This window comes from Nicotiana attenuata, chromosome 2 (genome assembly GCF_001879085.1).
Source record: "Nicotiana attenuata strain UT chromosome 2, NIATTr2, whole genome shotgun sequence".
Classification (NCBI taxonomy): Eukaryota; Viridiplantae; Streptophyta; class Magnoliopsida; order Solanales; family Solanaceae; genus Nicotiana; species Nicotiana attenuata.
This window is the reverse complement of record NC_031990.1, coordinates 36,874,348-36,886,125: the sequence shown is the minus strand read 5'-3', so window position 1 is coordinate 36,886,125 and position 11,778 is coordinate 36,874,348. Positions and strand designations below refer to the sequence as shown.

The 11,778-nt window shown below is 32.2% G+C and overlaps 1 protein-coding gene and 1 pseudogene across 1 annotated transcript in view; one reads left to right on the top strand and one right to left on the bottom strand.

Moving 5' to 3' along the window:
• Nucleotides 1-4,199, bottom strand: part of LOC109207419 — a 54,670-nt gene extending 50,471 nt beyond the window's left edge. Inside the window, exons 1-2 of the mRNA XM_019370336.1 lie at nt 4,065-4,199; nt 77-258 (exon numbers count right to left, since the gene is read on the bottom strand). Coding sequence (XP_019225881.1) covers nt 77-251 — 175 coding nt within the window. The 5' untranslated portion in view covers nt 252-258; nt 4,065-4,199. The remainder of the gene's footprint in view (nt 1-76; nt 259-4,064) is intronic.
• The window catches only part of LOC109218455, a 16,350-nt pseudogene continuing 5,101 nt past the window's right edge, over nt 530-11,778 (top strand).

The following is an 11,778-nucleotide window of genomic DNA, read 5'->3' as shown; positions in this document are numbered from 1 at the left end:
CAGCAAACAGGAACCTTTTAGAGGTAAATATAAAATATTTTATTGCTGAACTGACAGGTGAATTAAAAATATTCACCTTTATCCAATGGAAGCAGTAAAGCTTCACAATGATATGAAAGCAAAGCTAATAACTCCCGTCTTGGAGAAATAAAACCTTCACAGAAGTCTGACAGGTTGACTTGGACTTGCGAGGACCCCCATTTCTGCAGCTGCAGTATTGCAGGATCTTCGCCACCATAGGCAAAATCCATGCCAGTCCTAAGGGATAACAAAAAATTAAGCAAAGGCCAAAAAGAAACGATAGCCATTGAAGTATTGGGACTTGGAAGCAACAAATTCATGAAAGAACACGATAATATGTTCAAAAGTGCCCATGAAAATTTGTTAGATGCCGAAGATTCCGTAATGATTCCGTTTTGGGTGTACTACCCTCAGCATTTTCTTTATATTGACATAGATCAATAACACGTATAACATTAAATATCAAAAAAATTGCCCATAAAAGTTAGAACTAATTAGATGATAGCAGATGCCATATGCTTTACCAGTTAGTGCGGACAAGGTCCTAATGGGAATTCAATTTGAAAGGTAATAGTACCTAATATCACAGTGCAAGTCCAGTGGCTTCATTTAACGACTGCAAAGCACAAAAGACCCACAATGAACCTTCCTACTTTCTCTTCTATCCTTTATGGACACAACAAAATGGCTATAACTAAAAATAAGCTTAATCCAATAAAGCCCCATCTTTCCTAATCTAATGCTGACTTATTTTATGACATGAAAATGTGGAATGAGATCTAAGAGTACACTGATAAAATAAAAAAAAAGCACGGAGAAATTTTCACGACTACCCAACACAAACTCATGCATTGCGATTAAGGAGCACAAAGCATAATGAACATCGTGCCCCCACATTCTCATCTAGCCTTCTGCGACACATCAACATGGCAATAATTGCAAATAACTTCAAGCCTAATCCAAGACACTACTTTTTCATAACCTTGAGGCAGACTTGTTTCTGCACATGTTCATGAGTAAAAAGTGATGATTTAGGAGCAGCATCAAGAACTGACAGGTCTCTCTATTCGAATGAATGCAATAATGAATCCGGCATTATCAAAGAACCAATCTTGAACTCTTGAAGAAAATGTGGAGAACAATTATAGCATGTATTTTTGGACAATTTGAATTTTGAAAAGAGAGGAACCAGAGATCTTCTGAGGGGAAAGCATCACCGATGCATGCCTTAACATAGAAGCTTATATAAAGTAATAACATTCTGATGTAAACTGTCTAATATTTATGATGTGGGGAAAATGATAAGAGTTCATCAGTAGCTTATAGGCAATGAGGCATTGTAATCTTGGAATCAGTTGCTTTTCCTAATGCCTAGCACTATCTTAGTGCTTGGCAAGTTATAGTAGTGAAATCTTTTGCTTACTGATCGAAAAAGAGGAAATCAACAAATACCAAAGCAATTTGAACCATCACCCAAGACGAAAAGAAAACTTCCAGGTAGGAAAGACAGACAAATAAATGATTGCCATAGATGGCCTGCAGATATACAAACAAATTCATTATCATTGAGATTGGCAACAAAGGCAAGTTTCACCTGAACAGGTTTATTGCAACAGATACTCATTCATCAATCCAGCTGGACTGAGACGGGTTCACCATAAAGAAGGCTCTCAGAGGGATTGCCAGGTAGAGTTTGATTCAAACCCCAAGAGCCCGATGCCCAATACTTGAATGTGAAATGTCATATTAATTGTGTTAAAGTATTTCAATTCTGCAACATATTTTTAGAGATATCTGGAGTTTCCGTATACATATTTAGTCTTCTTTTATTTTTTTATTTCTTTCCTGATTTCATCGTTTATGATAATCTACAGTCAAGACGCTTATGGAACTAATATCATATGTCCATCAACCAGTAAATGGAGACAAAAAATTTCATATCTGTTAAGAGACTGTTACTTTGAAGTTGGAGTAAATAATGCAACATTGAACACTGTCAGGAAAACATTCATTTATATGTTTCATGTTTCCAAATATTGCTCTTATTGTTGCAGAGGTACTTGAATGGCTCATAAGTTTGTTTAATATCCAAGCAACAACCTTCTTTTCTGTAAATTTATTGGACAATGATCAAGTTCTTTCCTTACACCGGTATGTAGGTGTGAAACTATGGAGAGTGAAGATGTTAAAAGCGGACGGGGTAGACCTATAATCACACGGAAGGAAGTTGTCTCAGAGGACATAAAATTTCTAGCCAAAGATAGGGCACAATAGAAGAAAAAGATTTAAATGGGCGATACCTAATAGTTACAAAGCAATTCTATTGTAGGTCTTATGCTTTCTAGAGATTCATACATTTAGAAAATATAGAAAACTTACTTTTCATCAGTATTTTTTTTTTTGGGATAAAAAATACTTTTCATCTGTATTTACATAATATTGGTATGAGATGAGCTTAAATAGAGTAACATGGACGGTGAGGATTCATACAGCTGATCCCAACTTGTTTGGGATTGAGTCGTAGTTATTGTTGTTGTTGTTTATTAATATCTTTCCTATTCATTTTCAATTTTTACATTATTTTCAATTGGAATTTGACACTTTTTGCCAACCCTTTGGGCCAACACCAGCCTCCGAAACTTGGAGATGATGGGCCCGTCCCTCTACCTTTCTCCTTAAATACTAGAGTTAGTGACTCGAATTTGTGACCTAAAACACAAGTCCCACAACCTTCTCCAATTGAGCTAACCCTTGGGGGCCTAGATTTTGATACCTATTGAAAGATCGTTTTAGGAAAAATGGACTTGAGAGACTAATAATCAATCTCAAAGGATAGCATGTATGTCTATAGTGGTTTTATGATTGGATCTAGGGAAATAAGCTAAAGCCACTTTGAAGCTTCGGTAAGCTTTTTAACACATATGATATAAGCCTTTGGGAAACTTCAGCAGTATGTTCACTACGAATCGATTATATTAATCAGAGAAATCAATTCTAATGTAACCCCGCCAAAACCTCAAGGCGTCAATTCTAACATTAAATCTTAAACAATTAAGTGTACTCGCGCTTCTTATTCTTCTGTTTTCAATAAGTCCAGTTTACCATTGCATATTTTCCTTGCTCTTTCTAATTTCCGATGAAATCACCTCATTGGCTATCTAATTATAGTTATATGAAACAAGCTTCCAAGTCCTAATCTCATCGACCCTAACCTCACATCAACTAACCACTATTATTGAATTCAAAAGCAACAACTCAATATCAGATTCTTCATTACACCTTAATCACAGAATAGTTTGGATCGGCTATATTTATCCTCTATATCCATTCTGCTGCATTTCACCACCTTCATTCCACTACTCAATAATTTATCCAAGGAGATTCTCTAAAAAAAAGGCTTCACAACACCCAAGGGTGGCCTAGTGGTCATGTAGTGGGAGGAGAACCTTGAAGTCTCAATTTCAAAATTCATCTTCACATCTTCCTACGCCTTGAGGCAAAAGTTATACGATACCTGTGCTGGTGGGAGGAGTAGGTATCGAGTGAAAGAGTCACGCACAAACTGGCCCAAACACCACCATCATCAAAACAAAACATCAAAACAAGGGCTTCACTAAATCTCAAATCTATCCCTACTCTCACATACAATCCCTAACCAAACTAAAAGAGCTCCGGTCAAACAAATAAACTCAGTCTGCTCCAAAATTTGTAATCCTCCATCCTAAACCATCATTATAGTTCTCAACTCATTGGCCCCAACCCCACATCATATCGCCAGTGTTATTGAGATTCTAATGCCAGCAAATTTGTTTCAAACTCTTCAAAAATGAATCAAATTCAGTCAGCTGCAACCCAAAATTTTAATAACCAAATCAAAAACTAAGATAGACCCAGATACTAGATTCCGAAAGGGTGTCTGATTTACCAAAATTCTAGGAAAATAAATAAAAATGCAAAAATTCAACGAATAAAGCTTTAGCATTTTTTGTCAAACTTTCAACTCATAACTTGAGAAAATAAGTAGTAGTAGAAAAGGCTAAAACCTGAAAAGATAAAAAGTCTAATCGATCGGTTCTTCGCAGCAGTTGTGTTGTTTGAAGGCTCTGCTTCTCATAGTCTTCGCTGTCACCTCTCTCTTTCTCTGTCTGACAATTCGAACCAAGGAAATGGTGGCTTTTGCACGATCTCACAATATATTTTATGTAATTTACTGTACTAATGAATAATGATTTTTCTTTCCTTTTTCTTTTTTTCTTTTAAGAAAACCCATTAGTTTGATATTATTTCATAATGAGAAATTAACTTAAAATTGTCACTCATCCAAATATATATATATATATATATATAAGTAATTTTGATTGAGCGATTAAAAGTTAAAATAGTATAAAAATGTATATATGGAGACGACGTAAAAAAAATTATTTATATAATAAAATCATTTAAAATAAAATTGAATAAAATAGTTTTAATATTATTTAAAAAACTAACGTAATATGGCAAGTTAAGTTATACTACTAATAATATTAAAAAGTTATTATTTATTGATATATAGTATAATTTAAGTTTATGAGAAAGTATAGAAAGTGTCCATCTTTGGTTTCTTAACCTTTTGGCTTTTAGCGTGATGTTGAAAGTTGAGAAATTTCTCGCACCAAAAAAGATAAAGGAAACTTGAGAAATTTCTTTTTCTTTTTAAAATTTAAGTTAAAATGGTTAGGAAAACAGTAGTATTTTATTTTACTTCTTATAAGTTTGTGAAAAACGAAATAGCATGCTCATATGTTAACCATTTATGAGTGAGTAAATGAAGTGGCATTGTTAACCAAAAAAAAAATGAAGTAGCATTAATTAATCCCTCAATTGTGACTACTTGATCTTACTCGAAATTAATTATATTTTATTAAAATAATTTTCAACATCTCAATTAATTTATTTTGTTATCTATACTATATTAAAAACACGAAGGCCCTTAGCGAAATGTCGTTCGTTTTTTTTACTCTTTAAAATACATATCACATGAGATAAACGTGTAATTAACCATTTTCCTAATATATAGGACTTCAAAATGAACTAAAATTTTGGTTATAAAATATTTCCTTATTTGAAAAGTCTTATCAATATATAAGAATTTAAATCAATTGTTTTACCTTATAAAAAAATTCCTTATATGAATAATAAGAAATATATACACCTTTTACCATTTTAAACAGAAAAATAAATTTTAAAAAGGAAAAAGAAGACTAAAAAGTACTTTCATAAATCATAAGTAATACACTTCATTGAGTATAACTTTATCGTCTTTTATATTCTTAATTAAAATATTCCTCATTACAAATATATCTCAGTCCACTCAGAATTCCTTTTGCCTAGAATGATTAAAAAAAAACTCATGATATACATAAGGTGTGATACTATTAAGTGGTTTAAGCTACAACAATGTTGATTATTAATCTCCTTCTCGGTACAAGTATTAAATTATTATTAATAGAAAAGTTTATCTTCATGGGGAGTTGTTTTATAATTATGCTAGTATTAGTACCCGCGCGATGCGCGGACACAAATCATGTCGGATTGTGATTTGGATTATTTGAATTATGTATAAATAACTTTAAATTATAAACCTTCCAGATAAAATTTATAGATAATCATTAGATATTAATTAAGAAGCAAGACATGAAACCATTTCGCAAATCTCATAGTGGATAACCTGTTTTGTTTTTCTATATTTATACAATCCAATAGGTTAATTTTAGTGCTTGAATTTCGTTTCGTAATCAATATTAAAAATTACTAACTATGTCATGTGGTGATTTGTCTCGTTTGAACATTCAGTATTAGTTTATTTTTTATCTCAAGCTTAAATAAGTCTTATTCTTTTAAATTTTACACAAATTATTTTTCTTTACTTATAATTATTATATTATTTATTATTTAATATTATTATACTTTCATATGATTTTATCGGCTTACTAATTGACTTAATATTTTGCTTATTATCCTTTTAATAATGATTGATATATATTATTTTTTTATTCTTGAAATTTAATATATTTTACGCTTTTATCCTCTTACTTGAAACTATTTTATTATTTAAATCTATAAATAATATTTTTTAATATTATTCAATTATTTACTTTATTTTATTTTTAATTAATTTAAAGTATAAATATTCTCACATTATATTTATTTTTTTCTTAATACTCTCTTCCCTACTAAGAATTTTTTAATTGATATTTTACTTGTAATCAAAATAATATCATATTTGACTTTAAGTTGTAACTTTGATTAATATAAAATATTAATATATAAGTTCTTTGATTATTATATTTCAAATCTATTAAGTTTTCTTATATTTATTTTTGTATTACATGCAATAAAAAAAACTCTCTTTTAGTTTCAAGATACAAAATTTGACTTTTAATTTTAGTTAATAAAATTACTTATACTAGATATTTATTTTAAATTTTTTAAATTTTAATTTTATATCTAGTAAGACATTAATTTTTTGTGCCACTTTATTTAGTATTATTTTCTATTACTATCGTTTAATATAATATAGATAAATCTAGAAATTTTTTAATCTTAAAATAAATATCTATTTTATTTTAAAAATATTTCTTGAATTCTTAAGTTATTTAATTTATCAATAGTATTTTTAAATATTTTATTTCACTTTATTTTATTTTCTATACTAATTCTCAGCATAAATATTCTCACGCTATTTCTAATTTATTTTTAGTATTTTTAAGTTCTTATTTTATCTTTTAGACATAAGTTGTGTGGTATTATCCACGATATCATCTTTCTTATCATAATAGATAAATAACAACTTTCTCATCTCAAATTTAAATAAGTTTTATCATTTTTCTTTATGATGAAAGTTTTGATTAATTTCTCTCTATTTATTCCTTATTTTTGCTATTCTATTATTCAATACATAATATATTATTACATTGTTAGCTTGTTTGATTTAATATCTATTTCTACCACACTCATTTTAGTATTAATCATAAAAGTTAAATTCTTATTTGTTTGAACACATTATATCTAATGATAACATTTTTCACTACCATTTTATTACTTTATGTACTATTTCTAAAAATAATAAAATTATGAAATGAAAGAAAACAGATCAAGTGGTTAGTGAATAATTATATTTGGAAGCTATCAAATTTATTTACTATAAGAATGTGAGTCAATTTTAAATGATTTCTATCATAAATTAAATTTGATCAAATCTAAGTTGTTTTAATCCTTATTAAATTTGTCTAAAATCTATTTAGATTATGTCTTAAAAATGCTAAGCGACATTTTCTGAATATGTCACCTGGGTTAATGTCATGCCTCACTACCTTCCTTTTAATATAATATAGATATATATAGAAGATATAAATATTTAAGTTTTTTCTTATCTTATAAATAACTGTATACTTTATGTAAGATCTTATTTTACATATATATTTTACATATCTTTAATATCTTAAGTAAATTTTAGTTTTATTTTATATTTTATCTTACTTCAAAGTATAAATAGTCATAGGTTATCTCAATTTACGTCTTTTTATATTTTTTATTTTTTCTATTATAGTTTGTTAATTACTTTTTTACCTCCATATTTCTAGCTAATTTAGAAGAAAATCTATGAGTTGATCAATATATATATATATATATATATAGAGAGAGAGAGAGAGAGAGAGAGAGAGAGAGAGATTAGATTTGTCTAAGATATAGTTAGATTATGTATAAGATTCATTAAACTACTTCCCTTAATTATGCTTCCATTTATAATTTTTAATAATTAATATTGTCCTATAATTGCCAAGTGACTTCATTTTAGCTTGCCACTTGGCTTAACCACAATGCATACTACTCTCCTTTTAATATAATATAGATATAGATATAGATTACTTTTTATATCAATAAGGTGCTAAAGTCAATAATAGTAACGGATATGCAAATAAAAAGATCCAAAAATAAAGCGTTGATCAAATATTTATCATTTGAAAATACAATTTTGATTAGATAAAATTATAACTAAAGTTAAATATTTAAAATTTGGAATAAACTCATATTAAGAATTTGAATCAACAAAAATTAAACTATCCATTTTAGTGTTGAGAACACATAATTAATAAGTCTTTAAATTAAATATCTAGCAAAAGAATCATATTCGAAAATTTTCAAATTCATTATACAAGTAAAAGAATTTTCAAGTTGATAAAATTCTTTGAGTACATGAACTTGTTTACATAAGAAGAGCATTGACAGTGAATGAAATTAAGGAATATTGCAAAATCGGTCATAAATATAACATTAAGAGTCAAATTGGTTAAAAGAAAACACGAAGGAATGAGGATAAATAATAAAAGACAAAACATATCCTAAATGAGTTGTGATTTTTATTTTTCTTTCATTTTTCATCATTCGAACGAATGATTTTTATTATTTTTTAAATATTAAGTTCTTTATTGTAGAATATTAACTCAATATTAGTCATATTTAGATTTTACATTATCACCTATCAATTTTTTAGAATCTATAGGACCAACCCTTTCGTTCACAGAACTTGTAAAAGACCAAAAGACTCAACTTCTTATTTGTGTCCTTTTAAAAATATTTAAAGAATCATGATAAAAGCATATATGTTATAAATAGAATTGTATTTATGGTGAATGTCTATATTTAGAGAGATTCTAGGGTTCATTGCTTGGTGGCTAAGTCACCCTCTCCCTATAAATAGAGGGTTCTATTCCATTGTAATTCATCCCAAATCAATAAGAATTCTCTCCCTCTACTTTTCTGTGCAATACTCTTCTTCTTCTTTTATTGTTTTATAACACGTTATCAGCACGTGACTCTAACCAATTGAGTAGAAGCTTTGGGATTGATCAAAATGATTGTCAATTGTTCTATGAATTTCCTTCATGATTAAATTCTGGATTTAAGGTAAGTATTTTACAGTAGTTTTCTCTTTTATTCTATAATTTGATTTTAAATACAAACAAAGACAATAAATTTTGATTACAACTCTAACGGAGTTTGTAAGAATGTGACGACCCGACCCGCCGTCTCATGTATTACAGCCCTCTTTCCCCCATTTACTGCTTCTTCATGTTTCATTATCAGCAACGAGTGAGTTATAGTTGAATTGAATCGGTTTGGATAGGAAGTGAGACACTTAGTCTCTTTAAGGAAGGCTTAAGTTGGAAAGGTCAACCGGACGTTGACTTATTAGTTAGAAGGCTCGGATGTGAATTCCGGTGATTCGGTTAGCTTCGGGAGGTGATTTGCGACTTAGGAGTGCGATCGGAAGTGATTTTGGAGGTCCGGGTAGAATTAGGCTTGAATTGGCAATGTTGGCATTTTGGCGAATTCCGGTGGATAGGTGAGATTTTGATCCGAGTGTCGGAATGGAATTCCGAGAGTTGCAGTAGCTCCGTTAGGTGATTTTGGATATGTGTGCAAAATTTTAGGTCATTCGGAGGTGTTTTGGTCGGGTTTTTTATCGAATGCGTAATTCGGAAGTTTTTAAGAAACTTAGGCTTTGATTTGAGGATAATTGAGGATTTTGATGTTAACGATAGTGTTTTGATGGTTCGAGCGAGTTTGAATAAGGTAATAGATCATGTATGTGCTTTTGGTTGAGGTCCCGGGGGCCTCGGGGTGAATTCGGGTGGTTAAACGGAGAATTCGGAGTTTGTTGCATGTTTGAAGTTTGCTGGTTCTGTCATTTCCGCATCTGCGGAAAAGGGACCGCATAAGCGGTTCCGCAGATGCGGCGTATTTGTCGCAGAAGCGGTCCTTGAGGGACCAGGGTTTTCCGCAGAAGCGGACGTGGATCCGCAAATGCGGCGACCGCAGAAGCGGTTCTAGACCGCATAAGCGGTCCGGGGGAATTTAAGTGAGATCGCAGAAGCGATCGTTTGGTCGCATACGCGGTGACCGCAGGTGCGGCATATTAACCGCAGAAGCGGAAAAACGGTCTGGGTTTAAGTGAACAGTGGTTCACGAATTTGAAAGAGAAGAGAAATATTTTGGACTTCGGCTTAGGCGGTTTCTTGGGCGATTTTGAAGAGAAATCGAAGGGGCTTCATCAGGTATGAACTATTGGACTCGGATTTATATAGTGTAAAATCATGGATTGAACACTGAAATTTAAGGGATTAAATGCTAAAAACGGATGTTAGGGCTTGAAACTTAAGAGAGCTTAAATTGATGATTTGAGGGGTCAAATGAACTCCGATTCTTGTGAATTTGATATGTATAGACTCGTGGCGAGATAAGGATCGTTTTGATGTAAAGTTTTCTGGATTTCGAGAAGTGGGCCCGGGGCTCGAGTTTTGCTAATTTCGCAATTTTCGATATTTCTCGAGTCTTTTCGATTGGGTTATGTTTCTTTGGCACATTGTAACGTATTCATTGTGGTTTTGGCCAGATTCGACCCGCGAGGAGGTCGATTCGAGAGGAAAGGGCATTGCGAGCTAGTCTTCGGCCGGCTAGAGGTGAGTAATAGATGTAGATGATGACCTGAGGGTTTGAAACCCCGGTATATCACATTGTGACATTATATTGAGGCGAGACACGTACTCTATGACGAGTGCGGGGTCGATTGTGACTGGGGATTGTGACCTAGTCCGTTCCGATTGATGTTCGTACTGTGTTCTTGACTAGAAATTGTTTGGTAATCATCCTACTTGGATTTTATGAATATGTTTGGGGCTTGTGCCTATCATTTGCATCCTTCAGGGATCCTTATCACTGCTTCCATGATGCTTAGCATATTTCATGATATCAGTCCTGAGTTAGACACTGCCTCGAAATGTTTAGTAAATAAATAAAGGTTTAAACACTTAGCTCTATAATTCCTAATAACTGAAACTAAAAATGAACAATTTGACTGTGCCCGAGTGGCTTGCATGCATATATATACCTGGACTGAGTGTGGATCGGGCTGCACGCCGCAGCGAATGCTACGATGATATTGCGCTTGGGCTGTAGGAGCCCCTCCGGAGTCTGAACCCCCACAGTGAGCGCGGGTACCCAAATGGATTGGGCTGCGCGCCGCAACAGTCATGTGCATTGCATTGCATTCATGCATTTATACCTATTTGTCTTACTTGTCCTGGTATTGTTGTTGTTCCACCGTTTTATGTGCTGAATCGCTGATTATAGCTTTATATTGTAATATTTCGGAATTTCTTACTTTCAGGCATTATATATGTTTATTACTCACTGAGTTGGAAGTACTCACTTTACTCCCTGCACCTCGCGTGCAGTTGCAGGTATCGTTCACCCGGTAACAGGTATTAGCGGATTGAAGGTATTGTTATTGTAGCTGAGCAAGGTGACCACCAGCGTTCGCGGCACCGGATGTTGTCTTTTGTTTTCCAGAAATTTTACTTGTATATATTTATTGGCCTGTAGTTGTGTTAAGGTTTCCTTAGATGCTCGTGACTTGTGACACCCCGGTCGGGTAGTAATTAACAGTTTCTAATGCCATTAAGTTGTATCTTCTATTCATTTATGTTTAATAATTGTTAGTGAAAGGATTTGGGTTAGTTGGGTGGCCTTGTCTTCACGAGAGGCGCCATCACGACCGGGTATGGGAATTAGGTCGTGACAAGTTGGTATCAGAGCCTAGGTTACTAGGTCTCACGAGTCATGAGCAGGTTTAGTAGAGTCTCGCGGATCGGTACGGAGACGTCTGTATTTATCCTCGAGAGGCTGCAGAACCTTTAGGAAAACTTCCCATTCTTG